Source organism: Mesocricetus auratus, unplaced genomic scaffold, assembly GCF_017639785.1.
Source record: "Mesocricetus auratus isolate SY011 unplaced genomic scaffold, BCM_Maur_2.0 Super-Scaffold_100004, whole genome shotgun sequence".
NCBI lineage: Eukaryota > Metazoa > Chordata > Mammalia > Rodentia > Cricetidae > Mesocricetus > Mesocricetus auratus.
The window spans coordinates 39,635,408-39,656,071 of record NW_024429189.1 but is presented as its reverse complement, the minus strand read 5'-3'; the positions used below and the strand labels follow the sequence as shown (position 1 = coordinate 39,656,071).

Genomic DNA, 20,664 nt, shown 5'->3' with positions numbered 1-20,664 from the left:
GCCTTTTTCAGATCACAAAGGCGCCTGCCACACGTTTACACTCCAGTGACAACAGTTAACATATCATTTCAATGTGTTCTGCCCAGGGTTGAGCCTTTTCAAGCGTGATTTGCTTTTGATTCCTGTGACTTTGTGAAGGATCATAAGCCTTACTTCCGTAGGTGAGAAGTAACTCACCTAAGGTCACCACCTACCAAATGTAGGCACTGTGTCAAACAGGTCTCGCCTACATGGTGGCATTTAGTTCCAGTATTTGAGAGGCAGAGGCAGGCTGATCTTTAGGAGTTATCCCAGTCTATATAGGGAGTTCTTGGCCAGTCAGAGCTACACAATGAGACCCTGTCTAAAAACAAAACTAAACTAAAACCCAAATAAATAAGAAACAAAACAAACAACCAAATGAGCAAACAACAAACAAACAGAGGTCTCCCTAACTGCAAATCCTGTGTTTGTAAACACTGCCTGTCCTTTGAATGTGGGCAAGGAAGAAGCCACCAGCCAATGTCCCTTGCTCTAAACAAAACCAAGAAGTGTTGTGAAACCAAATTTCTGAGAAGTCCAGAGAACACAGAGGAAAAAGAACTAAGAATCCAGATATTTCAGAACACAGAGAATGTCCAGATGATCAAATAAATTTTCAGTTCATTGTTTAAAAATTTAATCTGCTGATGCCATTGATTATATTAGTGGATTAAAGAAGAGAAATAATGTTTATGTCAATAGAGAAAAAGCATGCAATAAAACCCTACATTTACTCCTGTTATACATAGAGTAATGAAAGCTTCTTACAAAACATCGATAGGAGATGGAAAGCAAGACTACTCCACAGTAAACTCTTAGAAACATCCTTCCCGAAACAGGAGTCAAGGATTCTTATCTCTCATTCCACACACTTCTACACACTTCCAGAACATTCCCCAGTTCCTCCTGTGCTGTCTAGGATGTGGAGATCTAAACACGTGACAAAGCTGCCATTGCAGATGGATGGCGAGAGCAGGGCCGCGTCACGGAAAGATGCCGTGAAAATAATACATATGGAGAAAAATGAAGGGGAAGTACAAAGTCACAGCACATTCCACAGCAGATTCCAGATGGGGTAAGAGCTTAGATATTATTAATAGTCTCAAGGGGATGGAGGCAGGGGCAGCAATTTGAGTTCAAGGCCAACCTGGGCCACATGGTAAGATCCTCTCAGAAAACAAAACAAACAGAGGGAGAGAAAGAGAGAGAGAGAGAGAGAATGCTTTGATATAAGTTAGGATGGGGAAGGTGGGGACTTCATAATAAAGTCATAGAAAGAAAACAAAATTGAAAAACTGTAACCCTACTTGGAAAATGATTCACTTGGCTGCACTGCAACCAAGAATTTCTATTTATCAAAAGAGAGAGAAGAAAAGTGCAAGATTCAAATTGGAAGAAAATACAGTAACACATCTCAATAAAAAGGAAGCTGATTCAGAATCCATGTAAGTCCTTAAAGAAATACAGACCCATTTTGTTATGGACAAAAGAAATAAACAGGTATTAGACAATGAACAAAGTAAGCATGAGAACCACAAAAAGAAATATTTTATTTATTTTCTTACAATCTAAAGTTTTGTGTGTGTGTGTGTGTGCGCGTGCGTGCGTGCGTGTGTGCGTGCGTGTGTGTGTGTGTGTGTGTGTGTGTGTGTGTGTGTAGATGTGCCTTGGTGTGGAGTGTTGAAGTCAAGAACAACTTGTGAGAGTTAGTTCTCTCCTCCCACTTTGTGGGTCCTTGGAATCAAACTCAGTTGTCAGTCTTAGCAGAATGTGCCTTTATCCGCCGAGCGTCTCACCAGCCCAAAGACATCTTTTTATACTCACTAGTTAGAAATTAAGAGTTTGAAGAGGAGAAAGAGGGTTGTGAGTTTGAGACCAGCCTGCACTACATAGTGGGATCCTGTCTCTAAAAAAAAGGCGGGGAGCTTAGGGGCTCAGTCAGTATAGTGCTTGCCTATTGAGTTGGTTAGTTTTCAACTATTAGAGTAATCTGGAAAGAGGAAACCTCACTTGAGGAATTGCTGCCATCAGACTGCTTACAAGGCAAGTCTGAGGGGCATTTTCTTGATTAATGATTGTTGTGGGAAGACAGTGCCCACTGTATTTATAGCACCGTTGGGCAGGAGATCTTGGATGATATAAGAAAGCAAGCTGAGGAGGCTGAAGAGATGACTCAGAGGTTATGAGCACTGGCTGCTCTCCCAGATGACCCAGGTTCAATTCCCAGCACCCACATGGCAGCTCACAACTGTCTGTAACTCCAGTTCCAGAGGACTGGACATCCTCACACAGATGCACAGGCAGGCAAACTGCCAATTCGTGTAAAATAAAACATGTAAATTGAATTTTAAAAAGCAAGCTGAGTGGGCCAAAGAGAGAAAACAGTAAATAGCATATACCATGATGGTCTTTGCATCAGTTCCTGCCTCCAGACTTCTGTCCCGAGGTCCTGCCCTCGCTTTCCTTGATAATAAATAGACAATAACCTGTTTGGTTTTGTTTAGTGTTTCATCACAGTAACTGAAAATCAAGCTAGGACGCCTCACATGCACAAAGCCCTGGGTTATCTCCCAGTGCCACATAAATGGGGTATGGTGGTACACACCTTTGGTCCCAGCACTTGGGAGGTGGTGGCAGTAGAATCAGGAGTTAGATCATCCTCTGCCACATGGTAAGTTGGAGATCAGCTTGGTCCCATCAAACAAACAAAAAGTCTAGATGGCAGCGAACGGAATGAATTAGTTGCTCTAAAAAAGCTGTGGGCTGAAGAGGTGGCTCACTGGTTAAGAGCACTTGCTCTTGCCAGGAACCTGTGTTTGGTCCCCAGCACCCATAAGGCGACTCACAGTCATCCATAACTCCAGTTCCAGGACATCTGATGCCCCTTTCTGGCCTCCAAGGGCACCAGGCATGCTTGTAGTGCACATACATACATGCAGGCAAAACACTCACACATGCAAAAATTTTTAAAAAATTATTTTACATAACATGTAAAATAAAAAAGTTAAAATAAAAAAATTAAAAGTTGCAATTGAATTTGGAATATAGTACAAACCTTTTTAACAAAGTTCAATCAAAGAGGTCAAAAGAATGTAGTACTTTTCCGTTGCAGTGATGATATACAATGAGCAAAGCAATTCATAGAGTGAGGAGGAGTTTATTTTGGCTAAGAGTTCCAGCAGGAAGAGACAGGAATGGTAGCAGGAACAGGAAGTTGAAAGCCGCCACCTTCAAAACAACTGCCCAGCAGGAAGAGTGAGCTAGGTGTGGTGGGAGGCCTCTGCTCTCAAAGCCTACCCCGTGACATACTTCCTCCAGCAAGGCTGTGCCACCTAAACATCCCCCAAAAGTGCCGCCTGGGGACCAAGTATTCAGATGCCGAGACTATGGGAGCCGTTTTTCATTCATTCTACCGCAATGAAGAGCACATTTCTATCTTGTGTCAATCTACTGATTGACAGAATGTGGTAAAAGTATAAAGCAAAGTCGGAGAGCAAGGAAAAGAAAACTCGCGGAGGCTGGGGACTTCTAGAGACAGGAGCAGCTCCAGAAATGCGTGATCAAGACTGGGTGGTAGAGGGTGGGCGGCCCCTGTTTCCCGAACTAGGTAGGCTGTGAAATCACAGACGTTCCTATAGTTATGGTGGTGATTCATAACTTCTATATACGCATGCATATGTGTACAAACGTGGGCTTGTTTGATTTTAATGTCCTACAAGCTACATCCCACAGGGAGAAAAGAATCCTGGACTTGAAATGTTGACAGCCCATCAGGCTGTTGGAGGTATTATAGTTTGCCTTCTTCTAGTTTGTTAATCAAACAACCCAGACACCAACTGTTTGGCAGGCAAATCCTGACTTTACGGTGAACTCAAGCCCCAGAGAACATTTAATCTTAAAATCTCTCTTCCTCCGAATTGGCATTGTTGCTTGCATTGAGCTGAAGGAGCACAAACTGACCTCATAAACTAAGATAGCTTTGCGTGGGAGGCGGGGAGCAACGTGGCTAAGACTGAAGTGTGGCTCTTGGAGACTTAGGTATCCTGTCCTCCCTACAAAAGTGGTGGCCGCAAGACACAGCATTCACGGTGCCACTGTCTTCTTCTCTGGGATCTGAAAACTGGTTCCTCATTACCGTGGATTTATCCTAGAGGCCTTGCACACACCCAGCTATGATCTGCCACCGAGCAGCTTCCCCAGTCCTTACTTTTCATGTTGAAACAATGTCTTACTAAGTTACCGGGGCTGGCTTTGAACTACTGATAGCCCACCCTTAGTTTTCGGTTTGTTTGCTTTGCTTTGTTTCCCCGCTGAGCTGGCCTCTTTTACTCTTTTGGTAAGCTCTTCAAGCCATGACAGCCTTCTGGGGGCGAACCGTGCAAGATCCCAATGCAGACACAGTACGATGCAGACGCAGTACTACTCCAAGCACCGTCTTTTCCCTTTGCTGAGGCTCACAATACAACCTGGATTCTGGCTTTCCACATTCTGGTCTCAGAAGTGCTTTCCGCTGCACCAGTTACCTGAAGAGTCTTAGCTTTCTAGAGGCTCTTACCACCAGGCTCCAACTCTTCTAGGAATACCACAGAATGGGTTTGCTTTAATTGTGATAACCCAAGATGCGTTCTCTCAAGCAAGCTCAAGTGCCAGGGCAAGCATGTGCCACAATGCACTCGTGGAGGTCTGAGGACAGCCTGCAGGAGTCAGGTCTCTCTAGCATGTAGGTCCAAGGGACCCAGCTAAGCTTGTTGAGTTTGGCAGCAAGCATCCTCGCCTGCTGAGCTGTCTCAATGGCCCCAAGCCTTTTCTATTTGGTTGACTTCTTTATCGTTAATGTTTAGTGTTGCTTACCCAATGACACATGGCATGTAACTATTCCCACAGTTTTTAAGTCTTTTCTGTTTACTTTGATGTTTTATGTCACAAACATTTTAAAAAGCAATGTAGTAAATATGCATTTTCCCCCTAGATGACTTTTGGATTTTTTTTGCCAACTTTCTAGCATCCCCTATCTGACACCACACAAATTATACACATTTTTTTCTCTTTTCCTTGTCTTTGGTTTTTGAATTTAGGTCCTTAACCTAGGGGTTTTTTTTTTTTTACTATTATATGATATAGTATGTATGGTTTTTTAAATGCGCAGAATCTGTTAAATAAGTGTTATTATAACATGAAAAAGTTCTTATACATACTTGGACTTTTCTAGCCTCTCTGGCCCTTTCTTGTATTTGTTTTGTTTGCTGATAACTCATTTGAAACAAGGAAGGTGTTCTTTCATTTCATTCTGAAAAGCTTCTTGGTTATTTTGGTTATTTATCCTTCTGTGTAATAATTTTTCATGATTCCCACTAGGTTCACATTGAAAATTACATTAAACATAGATATTAATTGAAAAGGGAAAGATATTTCTACATTACCTTTCTCTTTCAGTATCATTGTATCGCTCTAATCTGCTTGTGGTGGTCTGAATGAAAACGGCCCCCATAGCTCATAGAGAGTTGCACTGTTGGGAGGTGTGGCCTTTATTGGAGTAGGTGTGGCCTTGTTGGAAGAAGTGTGTCACTGGACGTGTGCTTTGAGGTCTCAGAAGCTTAAGCCAGACCCAGAGATCTGAGAGAGGCTCTGCTATCCAACTAAAGCTATTTCCTTATTGATTGGGAAGATTACAGTGGGTGTGGAGTTTTTTTATTCTGTATCTACCTCCTGACTGGCTCCTTTCCATTTCCAACTCATAACTCCAGGATGGCTAATAGATCCAAATAACTAAGAGTGTCCCAAGAGATTAACCATTATTTAATGAAAACACATCATGATTCAAGGTTTAAACAATATATAAGTATCTAAGAGAAAAATGACCAATGTCTGGTGAGAGGGCTTGCTTTCTTAAGTAGTCATTTATTTTAGGACAAGCTTTGAGGAGGTACGTACCCATCTAGAGTCTCATTCTGTAGCCATAGAAAAAGAAAGTTCACAATGATACCCAACTAGGACGTTGCTATACACTGTGCTAACAAGGAAGGACAATGAATCAATGCCATTTGCCAAGATTTCTCAACAAAGTGACAAAGAGCCAAAAGACTCAGAACATTAGCTTTTACTCTGTGGCATAAAACTGGCAAGGGTCACATGCCATTAAATGTCTTTCCAGTACAGTGTTTTCAGAATACAAACCTTAAACAATATATGCAAAGAGTAAATAAAATCATATAAGTAAAACAGAATCACCATGCCTTTAAGACCTTGCAAAAAGGTCAAAAGAATCAGTGTTGTCACGTAGGAAAGGTTAACCTAAAATGCAGCAGAGAATGTGCTAAGGGAACACATAGCTTTCACCTAGGCTACTTAATCCTGAACGTGGAATTGAAGCCTGGGCAATGCTAGTCTAGATGTTAGGAGATGGCACCTTCCCTACCTACAGGTGTCAAAATGACAAATCACACATCTGAGTTCCCAGGCTGTGAATTCTGAGGTTCCTTGCCCCTTGAGACAGGAGTTATTCTGGGCACAAATGAAAGAGTAAGTTTAGAAGACATCTACAGTCACTGGGCTGTTTTGCTCTTTGTTCATGTACACAGCAAGACACTGACCTGTTGGACATAGAGTATGACGGCCGTCAGTCCAACCCAGCTGTGCAGACTGTACATGTGGGGGATACTTCGGGCACTGTGGTAATCAAACACGGCCACTACGGAGATGATGGCGAGGACGGCAGCCACAGCATTTAACCCCGCGTGGATGGATTTCATTAGGAGCTTGCTGCACTTCCAGGTCCATGGCAATCTGTACACGATGATGGCTAAGGAAACAAAGTAGTTTAAAAATCGACACAAAGTAAACCACTCGGCAGTCTCTTTTGCGGAACTTTACCCTTGTCCTCTGCTTCTCCCAGCCTCCCTTTCTCTCCTCACACCTTCTCAGCCTCCCATGTTGCCCCTTCACTCCCAAGTGTTATGCCCCAAAGAAATAGATGCACACATTCACCAGCAGACACCATTTATAGGGGCCCAAATGTCTGCTCTCAGTGCGTGGGCTAGTAATAGATCCACACTATGGAATAATATACACAGGAGACAGTGAATGCACCTTATGTGTACTTCTCAACATATACACTAAAATTCAGTAAGAAGCCCTAGAGCATTTTAAGTGTCCACATTAACTAGCATACAATGAACTTTTGAACTTTTTCTAATTTGTCACAAAGACAACAGTGTGCCCTCTCCACCCATCTGATCCATGTCAGGAAAATTCTACCTCTTTGGAAATGTGTGACAGATTGAAAATTCTGAATAATGTCTTTTGGAAGGCGGGCTCCACTCTATCAGTTGTGGTCCATGTATTTCTTAATTCCAGGAAGTAAGGAAAAGGACCCTGACACTATCAGAAACCAATATAATTTGGGCATATTAAAATTTCTTAGTTTGGAGAGATGGCTCCTGGTTAGAGTACTTACTGCTTTTGCAGAGGACTCGGGTTCAGTTCCCAGCACCCACATGGTAGCTTACAACCATCTGTAATATACAGCCACATCTGGGTAATACCTCTGACCTCCTCAGAGAACAGTCGTGCATATGGTGCAAATACATACATACATACATACAGGCACACATACAGGCAAACACTCATACACTACAAATATGGGTGCGAATGTGACCTTGTTCAAGTTTTCACTGTAGAATACCATGAGTTCCATCCTGTTGTCCCATTCCTGATGCTTTCACCAAGAGGACAGTATTTCTTTTACTTAACCCAAACTCCAAGGGATTGTTGCTCTCTGGTCAATGCGTCTGTGTGCTTTATAAAAATGCTCATTGAGGGCTGCTCAGATGACTCAGGAGGGCAAGGCACTTGTCACAAGTCTGATGACCTGAGTTTGAGCCCCAGAACCCACAAATTGTCCTCTAATCTGGACAACTGTGCCCTGTCACCCCCCCACAGACGTATACACACAGAGAGACTAAATAAATGTAATAAAAGCATGCTCATTACTGATTGATCTTGTTTCCTTGAGGACAATGAGACCCACTGTCTAATCATTTCTGGACTCGGTGAATCTCTTCGAGCCAGTTATCACAGCGCGGCTAGCTCCAGTCACTTCATTTCGTCTCAGCGTTTTCCTGCCTTGCTCTTTCTCCCTTGTGTCCCAGAGCCTAACACAGCCTCACAGTATGAAGGCCCGTGAGGGTTTTCCAAAGTCTTATTTTGAGCTAGTTGTAGATTCGCATGTAACTGTGAGAGCTCATACAGAAAGTTCTCAACACTCTCCCTCCAGGTCCCCTGGGCATCTTACTTACCCAGGACATCACAGACAGGACACCCACACCAGTGTGACTTCCTGCCCTGATAAAGGTTTCTCTAGCTCCACCCACTTGTGTGTGTGAGACCCACAACATTCTTGATAATAAACATACACAAAGCTCTTTCAGCAAACTGGCCAAAATCTAGAAACCAAATTAGTGTCAGCTCAGACACCAGGTTATTCTCCTTTTCTCCTTTAAGTATCCAGGGGCATGTCTCATATAAGCATGGAGAGTGGACGCCTCTCTCTACCCCATGACTCAGTGGCCTTTAATCTATAACATGAAGCCTTTAACAATCTGTGTGATCTGAGAATAGCAAAATTAGTGAAGTGAAAACACACAATACAGAGACACGTAAAATAACTGGAGATATAACACTCAGCGGTAGACCACTTACCTAACCGAGGCCCTGGGTTTGATTCCCAGCACTGGGGGGTGTGCAGAGATGGGGGAATTACACATTCATTCTCTGGTTTAATGTCGTTTCACACACACACACACACACACACACACACACACACACACACTATCAAACATTCAAGGACAACAAAACTTCTGGTAAAATGTTTTTTTCTTTCCAGTACTACAGGCAACATAGAGGAATGTGCCAAAACTTCACATAAAACTGAAACCAAAAAAAGAACAAAAAACAAACAAACAAAGCCCGAAAAACTGAAACCCACCTCGTGCTCCCACCACCTGGCTCAAAACTTGAGTTTTAAACCATTTGCAATCATGTAAAAGTGTGTTTGCTTTGCCGGCTGTTGCTTTGTTTAGAGCAGGATCTCACTGTTACCACCCAGGCTGCACTTGAACTCCTGACCTCAAGGAGCCTCAGCTCTCAGGTGGCAAGCAGTTTTAAACTGGTTTCTCGATAACGTTCTTTCTGCAGTAATGGCAGGGACAGAGCATATTTAAGCCTTCACTGATGGCTGTGGTCATTTTCCTGAGGGGAAAGCCTGAGGCCGTTCTGAAGTGGGTTACCTGCTTTTGTCACTGATCCAAATGAACCCAGACAACTACAATTTTAAAGCCTTGGTGGTACTTTTCCATCTCTTCTATTGTTTCCTCTCAGGCTAGGATTCTCATGAGCTCTAAGTTCAAGCCTAATTTTTTTTTGAAATGTGGTTGCTAATCGTAACATACGTTATCTGTGTGGTCAGGGCACAGGGATTTGTGTGTGTGTGTGTGTGTGTGTGTGTGTGTGTGTGTTATTTTCTGTGTGAGTAAAAGGATTCCTTATCGTTTTAACAGTAAAAGGTGTTTTATAAGTTTGTGAAGGTATAGCCAGTTAGGCTCCACCCGTCACAGGCAGCTGTGTGATGTGAAGTCTTCCTGTGAAGGACTCAAGGGGTTTTCCACATCTGCCCAGGCTTCCCAGAATCTGCACAGCTGAGTGTGTTCAAAAGGCTCTCTGGACAAGTGAAGGGTGGTGTAAAAATGCTGTTTACACATTTCCCAAAATATATAAATATCCAAAATACCGTGGGTTTAAGGAAAACTGGGTGAGCTTAACAAATCAGACCACATTTTTAAAAGAGGAAGCTACTCCTAGCAGCCGTGAAACTGTCTAGAGAGTGGCATGTATCAGCTCTTGCTCCCCAACCCAACCTAGACTGTATTCCTGAGGTTGGGTGAGAAGGAAGGAGAGGGAGCAGGAGTGGGGTGATGAAAACAAGGGTTCTTCTGGGGGCTCTGATCCGAAGGGCCATTCCCACCAGGAAAGGAGGGCAAGCGTGAAATGCAGGAGAAAGACACTCCCAGGGCCCTCCAGAGGAAAAGCAATGGGTGGTAGAACACGCTACTGTAAAAAAGTTAAGATCAAGGGGGAACTCATAACTGCATGTAATTTTCCTCAAGTCAAGACAGAAATGCAGTCAAATTATTAGCAAACTTGTTAGAGCATAGTTGCATAATCAAGACTCAGGATGTAAGAAACTATACATTCTCTAGGAGGTGATCTCTGGATTGATGCCCTCGCTCCTCCCATCTACATAAGCAAGTGTCTGTCACATGTAAAACCCGAGTCTGTCAAACTGAGATCAGGTCAAGGATAGAGGACTTAGGGGGCACATAAGTCCCCAGATACAGAAAATGCCTGATCATAGTTCTCCTATGCTTAAACCTTGTGACTCATGAAAGCACAAACATGTCTATAAACATGTCTTGCACCTGTCACATACTGGGAAGTCACAAAGTATCTGCGGAAAAAAAAATAATGAAGAAGCAATTAATTCTGTATTCTCAGCACATAAATAGATTCTCATGTTTGTTCTGTTTTGTTTTTGATTTTGTTTGTTTGTTTACTTTTGTTTTTTTTTTTTTTTTGAGATAGGGTTTCCCTGTGAAGCCCTGGCTGTCCCAGAACTCACTTTGTAGACCAGGCTGGCCTCAAAGTCAGAGAGATCTTGCCTTTGCCTCCCAAGTGCTGGGATTAAAGGTGTGCACCGCCGCCGCCACCACCTATTCTTTCAACTTTGTTTTTTAAAAGTAAGATATAGCTGGAAAGGATGGTTCCCACCTGTATTCCCAGCACTGAGAGGTAGGAGGATTATTGCTAGTTCTAGGCTAGTCTGGGCTACAGAGTGAGTCCCAGGCCACACTGGGCTACACGATACCCCGTTTCAAAAAAAGATATATTTAAACATTTGAATATATTTAGACCATACAACGTGATCTTTTGTTATGTATTATGAAATGGTTAGGTTAAACTAGCTAACTAGCTGACATCTCAGTTTTTGTTGCAATAGGTCCTCTTCTAAAATTTGTGTGTGTGTGTGTGTGTGTGTGTGTACATGTACTGCTGCCCATGTGTGAAGCTATAGGACAACTCTCAGAAATCAGTTCTGCTACCATATGGGATTTGGGATCAGGTCATCAAGCCTGGCCACAAGCACCTCTATACAGTGCACCATATCACCAGCCCAGATCCTCTTTAAAAAGTACTATCTGGGAGCTGAAGGAAAGGCTCAGAGGGAAAAGTGCTTCGTGTGTAATCATGAGGACTTCAGTGTGGGCACTGGGGCTGGAGACAGGTCCCAGGGGCTTCTTGCTGTCCAGCCAGACTATGCAAATTGGTGAGTTCTCAGTTCAGTGACACACCTTATCTCACAAAATAAGGTGGGGATGACAGAGAAGGATACTTGAAGTTGCCCTCTAGAAACACATGCACATACATGCCTAAGTGCTCCAACACAGACATGTGTACATATATACCACAAACACACACACACACACACATCACTAAAATGCCCAAATCAAAAGCTAAAGACAAACCGCACTACAGACACAAACGTTAGTTTATATAAGATCAAATGGGACTTTCAAATAAGTAAAAAGCATTTTGTTCTTGGGCCCACTTAACAGCATGAAGGGATTTTAAAACTAAGAGTAACTCATTGAGTTTGAAGTACATGGGAATTTGAAATCACTTATGAAGTCTCTGTAAACAAGGTGGGCCTTACACTTTCCTTCCTTCTTAGAATAAAGTATTCTTTTCCCTTCTGGCAGGACATTCATAACAGCGTCATCCATCCTTGGAACCCATTTCCCTGTGTACCTGCTTAACCAGGTCCTATCCAGAGGGCCTCAGCTTTAAAAAGGGCAAAGAGCCCTCTTTAAAATCCTGTAATGGCTATAAGCCACAAGTTTGAAACATGCTGGAATACCAAGAAACTGAAATGAGCCGGGTGATGTGGATGCTTGGGATCTGGCTCAGCATTCTGGCAGGGAGGCAACCAAAATTACAAAGGCAAATACTAGCAAATGTATGTATGAAAAGTATCAGGGCAGGAAGAATTCATCAACTGGCTAGATGTGTTTAATACTGAGGGGTGACTTTTTCTTTTTATATTTTACTTATCTTTATTTTTTGTGTATGGATAGTTTGCCTACCACACACAGGAAGTTCCTGAGGAGACCAGAAGAGGGTCTGGATCCTCTGGAACTGGAGTTACAGACAGCTGTTAACGATTGCATGGGTGCTGGGCACTGAACCCCAGTTCTCTGGAAGAGCAAACTGTGCTCTTAACCACTGAGCCCTTTCTTCAGTCCCTGTCCAGGAGTTTTATATTGTTAGACAATTGGTTGTATCAAAGTACTGGGCCTGATTTAACCTGGTTGCTTGACCATGGCCAAGTTTATGATTGCTCAAATAAGGAGCTGAACAGATTATCCCAGCCAGTTCTAAACATTAAGGGATCCGGTGTCACCCTACACTCAACTGGTCTGGAACTTGGTTTGTAGACCAGGCTGACCTTGACCTCACAGAGATCCTCCTGCCTCTGCCCTTTGAGTGCTGGGACTAAAAAGGCATGTACCACCATTCCCAGCTACAACCTACACTCTTTAAAACAAAAATGTTACTTATCTCTAAATCAAATGGAAACAACTTATAGAAAAGACAAAACTAACTACCTCTCTCCCTCCCTCCCTTCTTCCCTCCCTCCTTCCTTCCTTTCCTTAGGACCCAAGACATGCTAAGCAAAGACATTATTAAGGATTGACATTCCTAGCCCACTGCTCATGTTTTATACAGTATTTGGCATATAGCAACTTTTTAAAAAATTTATATATATGCAATTCAGGGCACACACCAGTTGTCTCAGCACCCAGGACACTGAGGCAGGAGGATCACTGCTAGCTTGAGGCCAGCTTGGTCTGCATAGTAAGCTCCAGGAAGCCAGGACTACAAAGTGAAACCCTGTCTCAAAAACAAATGCACAAACAAATGCCAATCAACTGAATGGGATAATACATGAAGAAACTGGATGAAAAGAGTAAACTCTGGATGGTATAAAGACTGCCATCACTGAGCTTTTGATCTCTCAAGAAAGTTTCAATACTAAGAGAAAGATTTCCGATCTGTCATGGTTAGAGGGAAATTGCTGAAGCTGATCTAGGAACAGTTTAAAAGCTGCAAAGTCAAGACTGAACCCCTTGAAGGGATCTGGAGGATACAGGTTGGAATTTGGGAATTTTGTTCATCCGCATACTGTCGGGAGCTGTTCCTTCACTTATTTAATTTTAATTTGGAATAATTTTTAAAGAAATTTTAATTTTTATTATTTCTATTTTTATTGCATGAGCATGTATGTCTATGTGAGGGTGTTAGATCCCCTGGAACTGGACTTACAGACAATTGTGAGTTGCCACATGGTACTGGGAATTAAACCCAGGTCCTCTTGAAGAACAGCCAGTGTTGTTAACCTTGGAGCCATCCCTCCAGTCGCTATTATTTTTAATTATGGATAGCCATGTGAACGTTAGTGTAGGTGCCCACAGAGGCCAGATGAGTTGGATTCCTCAGGAGCTGTGCCTGATGAGATAGATTGCTGGGAACCAAACTCAGGTCATCTAGAAGAGCAGTATATGCTCTTAGCTGCTGAGCCATCTCTTCCCAGCCCCCTGAGCCAGTTTTTAAATATTTGTGCTCTCTTAGAGAACATGGGAGAATCTAGCAGCTACAGACTGGCATCCCCACATAGCTACACTCTGCTGTTGCTAAGTGGGAGCTCCTGTTTTGCCAGACTTACGCATGCCAGGCCTCACCGCTCCACGCATCCCTATATTTAGCTACGTGAGGATGTAACCTGTGTTACCTGTCCTCATAAAAGAGGCGCTTGTGTACAGTGGTATTAGGCAATGCCACTTACAATAAAAACCCCTGCCTGGTGATCCGTGTCTATCCTTTGAAGAACAACGAAAACCCCATAAATTCTTGATGAGAATGGCAATACTTTGGGTTTCCCAGAGAGCAGTGGCAATTGTTACTATCTTGAGTTTGTTTCCTGAGGCAAATTACCATAAATGTAGCAGTTTAAAAGAATCAAAGTTTGGGGTCTTCAGTGTGGTGGTATACGTAATTTTTTTAATTTTTAAATTTTTTGTGGTGATATATTTTTTATGACTTAGTAAAACTTGCCTGAGGATTCAGAAAGCAAAGTCAGTCACAAGCTATAGAGGTCAGTGGTGGCACACATCTTTAATCCTAGGACTCAGGAGACAGGCATATGGATCTCTCTTGCGTTCAAGGCCACCCAGGATCTCTCTTGCATTCAAGGCCACCCAGGACTATACTAGATTGAATTAGTCTAAAAGTAACAGAGCTCAGGGGCTCAGAGCTGGCATTCATTCTCCAGCCACACTGAGGATAGGAATACACTGAGTCTCAGGAGTCTCCAGTCACGTTGAGGAGAGCATAGCAGTCTGGGATTTCAGTGTGAGGTTTGGTGGAGCCAGGATCATCTTTCAGTCTGAGGTAGAGTGAGAGCTAGTGGTCAGCTGCTTTGCTTTTCTGATCTTCAGCTTGAAGCTTGAACCCCAACATGTGTTTCCAGGTCTTTTATTTTTCACATTACACTTAAAATGGCTCAATAGTTAAGAGCACTTGTTGCTTTCACAGAGGATCTGGGTTCAGTTCCCAGAACCCACTTGACAGCTCACAGCTGTTAGTAATTCCAGTTCCGGGGGATGGAATACCTTTTTTTTTTTTTTTGGACAGGGTTTCTCTGTGGCTTTGGAGGCTGTCCTGGAACTAGCTCTTGTATACCAGGCTAGTCTCGATCGAACTCACAGAGATCCGCCTGCCTCTGCCTCCCGAGTGCTGGCATTAAAGGCGTGCGCCACCAATGCCCGGCGTTATACCCTCTTCTGACCTCCTCAGGCATGCACATGGAACCCATACATATACGCATGCAAAACTCTCACATACATAAAATAAATAATTAATTAAAAAAGAAGAAGAACCAAAATGTGGGCCAGCAACATGGCCCAGTGGGTAAAGGAGCCTGCAGTTAAGACTGATGGCCTGAGTTCAATTCCTGAGACCCACATGGTGGAAGGAAAGAACTGACGCCCATAAGCTGTCTTCTGACCTCTACACACACACACACACACACACACACACACACACACACACACACACACACACACACACACGGTGCTCGCGTACATACACAAATAAAAAAAGTAATTGCATTTTTTCTTTTCTCAGCTCTGAAGGGCAGGATTTCAGAAACAAGGTGTTGACCAGGTTGGTCCCTGTGGAGAATTCGGGACAGTGCATCACTTCACTGCCCTTAGCGCTGGTCTCTTAGCAGGCTGCCCATGGCTTAGGGTACACCTCAGCCTGCAGGCACAGCATGCCACTCTCTGCCCCTCTCCTCCTAAGGCCTTCCCTCTGAGACTTTGTCTCTAGGCCCCTTCCCCTTCCTCTCATAGGGAAGCCAATAACTGAATGTGTAGCCCATCTTCAGCCACGGACGATCTCACTTGAGGGCCTTAATTACATCTGAAAACACTCTATTTTCAAATGAGGGCACATTCTCAGTAGCTGGGATTAGGAGTCAGATTTACCTTTTGGAAGTCATTTTTCAAACACCATAAAACCCTTACAGGGATCCCGGGTCTATAGGGCATCCTAGAAGATGCTGGGTCCTGTGGGGTGTGAGGTGTTTAAGATCTGATCCTGTCAGCACAGTATGTATGCTCTCCTGGTATCTGAGCTGTCTGTCACCCAGGAAAAGGAGTGTGGGGATGACTAAGGAAGTCTGTGGATAGCAGCTACATGGACTGTTGTCCCCGGGGTGCCTGTTGAGAAGTGCTGTAATCTCTGGCTCCTTCCCTGTGTCCCGCTGAACTAGCTGGCTCCTTGGAGTGGTGGCTCCACAGGTCTCTTGTGTAGCAGAAAGATGAAATGATTGACTGGAGAAGGTTCTAGAAAGAGGAGGGGAAAGGAATCATAGACTGCCGTATTGATGCACATTTCAAGTTCTATGGAAAGGTACCCAGAATAGAGTCAAGGGTGTCAGGGTTTTGTGTCTAGGGCTTATTTACTTAGTTCATTAATTGCTTTATGTGTATAAGTGCTTTACCTGCATGTATGTATGTATACTGCATATGTGTCTGCTACGCTCAGAGGCCAGAACAGGGTGTTGGACCCTGTGAAACTGGAGTTACAGATGGCTGTGAATGGCCGCATGGGTGCTGGGATCTGAACCCAGGTCCACTGAGCCATCCATCCAGCCCCAAATGGTGTGGTTTTTAAGGATATAAAACATTGGAGCTAAGCCAACGGGGGAAGAAATTAGCAGTGGGAAGTGTGTGGGTTGGTGTGGAGTGCTGGGCAGTTGTGTAGGCCAGGTGAGACTAGGTGCAGAAGGTGCTCAGGGAGTCACAGGCTATCAACCAAGAAGCTTGGGAACAAAGATGCTTTTCCATTAAGGCGGGGCTCCTTCCTTCCCTGGCTTTGGCTAAGTGGCATTTCTAAACTGCAGAACAATGACTGGGCAACGGGATGGTGCCTTTGCTTCAGATGCTGTTATTATTATTATCATCATTACAAATGAGTGGCTGTAAAATTGCATTTTGTTACTAACAAGTTAATGATGAGACAGGAATAACTCACTCAACAGTTATTTATTGCCAGGCGTATAGCTCAGTGGCAAAGCACTTGAGTGGCATGTGTAAAATAGGCCTGGATTTGTTCCCAGCACAGAAAAAAAATAAAAGATACTTCTAATAAACAGGGGACAGAGGCTTGGAACACAACTCTGTAGTAGAGTATTTGCCCAGCATGGACAAGGTCCTGGATTCACTAATACCACAGAGGAGAGAAAATAACGGGAAAAAATTACTGACCTATCATGCACTTCTAGGTACTAAGGATCCAGCAGGAGCAAAATAATTGTATTTAAAGTGCTCTATCAGTTCCATCATTAAGTGATTCAAAGGTGGGTTTTGTACCAAAAACATGTTTCAAGGTGCTCTGGACTGTCCCTTGACACTCTGTAAAACCCCCAGTTCCCAGAAGCTGGGAGACTTTGTTATCAAGGCTACTTCCCCAAGGCTCTTGGAGAAGTCATCTGGGGACCCTCTCCATTATCTTCTTTGCTAGGGTTTGGTCTATGAGCCTTTTTCAAATATATTTAAGTGATCTTGGAATTTGGTCACTTACAGCTGCATTATGAGGCTATTCCAACTGCCTTTAGTAACTGCTCTCTCTTTCTGTTAGCCTTTTAAATGCTACTAACATGTAGTTTAATTTTCTCACAAAACCAACCTGAGATTATTACCCTATTTAATTTCTCTCCCTTCAGCTTCTGTCACAAAAGCAGTTGCATGTACAGAAAGGAAGGAGTATAGAATTACCAAGACTTCTTTTCACTAATGTAGACAACTGAATTTTCCACTTTTCACTGAAGAATCCATTCCAGCATGCTGAACCTTTAAAAAGGTTAGCTATCATGGAGCCCTTTCCATTGTGGCCTCCTTTACAATGGCCATTTCTCTGGTTTCCCTGCAGTATATTTATTTCATAGGAAGTATTTATTTTAGAGCATACAAAGCCTCTTCTAAACTCTTCCTCATTCATGCCAGAACTGACTAGATTTCCCATTAGTTGGAGACTTTATTTAGCATAGAATAGTGGCACACACCTACAGTCGGTGGTGCGCACCTGCAGTCAGTGGCACACATCTGTAGTCGGTGGCGCACACCTGCAGTCGGTGGCGCCAACGGCACGCACCTGTAGTTGGCGGCACGGCCTGCAGTCGGTGGCACACATCTGTAGTCAGTGGCACACATCTGTAGTCCCTGGACTTGCAGTACTCCAACAAAACCATCCCTTAAGCACAGAAACTCAAGGCCAGGCTGGACACCATAAGAGGTGTTATGTTCATTTCAGAACTCCCATAATCTGTTATACTTTAGGAACACATACATTTCCCAAAGTATATTTGGTAGGGGCCGGAGGGGAGAGATTTACCTTGTGGCTTTAAAAAGAAATTACTTTATGTGTATTTTGCCTGCATGTATGTATGTGTATCACATGCATGCCTGAAACCCATGGAGGTCAGAAGAGGACTAGGAACCCCTGTAACTGGAGTTATGGATGGTTGGGAGTCATCACGTGGGGGTTGGGAATTGAGCCCAGGTCCTTTGTAAGAGCAGCCAGTGCTCTTAACAGCTGAGCCATCTCTCCAGCCCCCTCTTTGTGATTTCCTCCTTCAGCTTACTCCATTCATAAAGGTTCCAAAGGACCCATCTTTATTCTCAACAGTTTCAAATACTATTTACTGTTTGCTTGATGCATATGTAAAATATTTTAAACTTAGCATAGTGACTGTGTACTAGCCATCAAGCATCATCTCCAAGAGCCTAAGAATCATAGAATAACTCACATCACATTCTTTTCTAGAAATGTAACATCTTACAGCATAAAATGTCTATCCCGAGGCAGTAAAATGCCCTGGACAACATGGATAATCTTTGACCCATGTTTATCTCATAGCCTCTAAAGTCAGCTTCAGGTGTCTCCAGAGGGTTTAGGATGGTCAACAGTTTTTCTGACTTCACAGTGGCGTGAAAGCCCTGTGGACTCTGTAGATACTGTACTTTAAGTTTTGATCTACCTAATCTGATTTTGATCTAGGTAGTGGCAAACAGCCAGCCACTCAATCACAAGACACTCTGTAGTGTACAGTCGCTAAGCCATGAGTTGGGTGTAGTAAATACATTCTCAGCTTGCAACTTGCGATGGATTTACTGGGGATGCAAGACCATTCTAAACAGAAGAGCATCTGTGTTTGCTCCTTCCATTGGAACCTTTCTACTGCTGGGCTAAAGAGTATTCGTGGGCCAATATATGGAAGAACTAGTGAGAACTGTTCTCACCAGTATGAAAAGGCTAGTTTAGGCTCCTTAACTGAATCATGTGACTAAAATGTGCAGTGAACCTGGGATCCTCGTAAAAAGGACTGATAATGTTGACAAACCTCGGGACACCAGCACTAACAGACTGACTAAGCTTTGAAGAGCTTTGCCTAAGAGTAGCAGATGGAAGTTTCCAGGATTTCCATATACACACATTGCTCCAAAGTAAGTAACAGATTATGTTCAAAGTTTAGAGAAAACAGAAATCCTTTTAGTAAAAGTAAAATGGATCCCAACATGAATGGAGAGTCTCAAAGTATATTTTAGAGGAAGTTTTGGCTTCCTAAATTGACCACTTTTCAAAAAACAGGCATGCTGCCAAAAAAGCATAAGTGAAAAGTGTTGAGGGGAAATCGTTGAAAACAAGGTGCTGAAAGAGCTTCTGTTTCCCTGGGGGCATCATCACCTCCATGTCTAATAATGCATCTAGTGGGGACACAGCAGACGCTCAATAGTGTTAGAACCTTTGTGTCTGTCTTCTCTTGGGAAAGTCAGGTAACATGTGCTATGATCTGAGTTTTCCTCATCCTCAACTACAGGACACAGCCCAAACCACTGAGATGATGTTTGGGACTGCTTGATTAAACAGAAGGTATTAGCAGCTCTGGCCAAACTGAAGAGCTCCACCACGAAGGAAAGAGCGCTTCTTGTGGCTGGAACTTTGGAACTTGGATATGTTTTCCTCAATTTAGGGTAGTGACAAACAGCTGGGAACTGTGCAACGAAATGGCTTGGACGCCCACCTCACACCGGAGAAGCCTCGGTAGGCTGAGCGTAAGACCCTCCCTCATATTTCTGTAGAAGGTTGGCCATGCTTGCTGGAGGCTGTAGAGCAGGTTTAAGGTGTGCGGGGGGGGGGGGGGGAGGGGAGGGGAGTGGGGACCGATGGTGCGATCACACAGAGAGAGACATTTTTGTCTAGGAACGAAGCCAGCATTTTTTTTGTGTTTGCTTGTTTGTGGGACTTTCAATTTTGATGAAGAGGTGGCCTGTGTAGAGGCCAGGCAGGAGGTTCCAGCCCGCTGGAAAGTCAAAGTTTCTGCGAACCAAGCCCAGCACAATGACTTTGCTTTTCTGAATGCATTCTTAGTGCATTGGAAAAGTGAACTGGTGTTGTGCCGCATTGCCTGAATATGACAGTCAAGTGGCATTGCACAACAACAACAACACACACACAAACACATACACACACACACACACACACCGGCGGCGGCAAACCGGACCCGGGGCGACCAGCCATCCCTCAAGGACAAGCCCTGCTCGCATCTCCCACCCAGATTGGGCTGCGGGCCCTAAGGAAACTCCAAGGAAACTCCGCCAGGGAACTTTCGCCACATCAACAAGTGGAGCGAAGCCAGGCAGCAGCGGGGAGTGCTGGAGGCGCCCGGTGCTCGGGAGGAGAGGACAAGGGGAGAGGGTGGAGGAAAGGACTCCTCTGGCTCCCGCTGAGGATGCTGAGCGGGCACCGGCGCTCCCCACCTTGCTCTCTGCCTCTGAAACCTCAAGTTCAAGGGCAGGCCTCGCCAAAGCATCGGTTCCGAGACCCTAACCGCGCAGGCCCTGTCTAGTTTCGTAGATTTCTCGCAATCCTAGATGGCGTCCCGGTCCCCACCGCGCAGTGACCCCGCCA

The 20,664-nt window shown here is 43.9% G+C and overlaps 1 protein-coding gene across 3 annotated transcripts in view; it reads right to left on the bottom strand.

Annotated features, from left to right (window-relative positions):
* Positions 1 to 20,664, bottom strand: part of LOC101837645 (cytochrome b reductase 1) — a 32,643-nt gene that overhangs the window by 11,586 nt on the left and 393 nt on the right. For 2 of the 3 annotated variants that reach the window (XM_040745551.1, XM_040745550.1), the window contains exon 2: positions 6,612 to 6,820. The exons of the other annotated variant lie outside the window; for it this stretch is intronic. In XM_040745551.1, the coding sequence (XP_040601485.1) occupies positions 6,612 to 6,820 (209 nt within the window). The remainder of the gene's footprint in view (positions 1 to 6,611; positions 6,821 to 20,664) is intronic. 3 annotated transcript variants of the gene reach the window in all.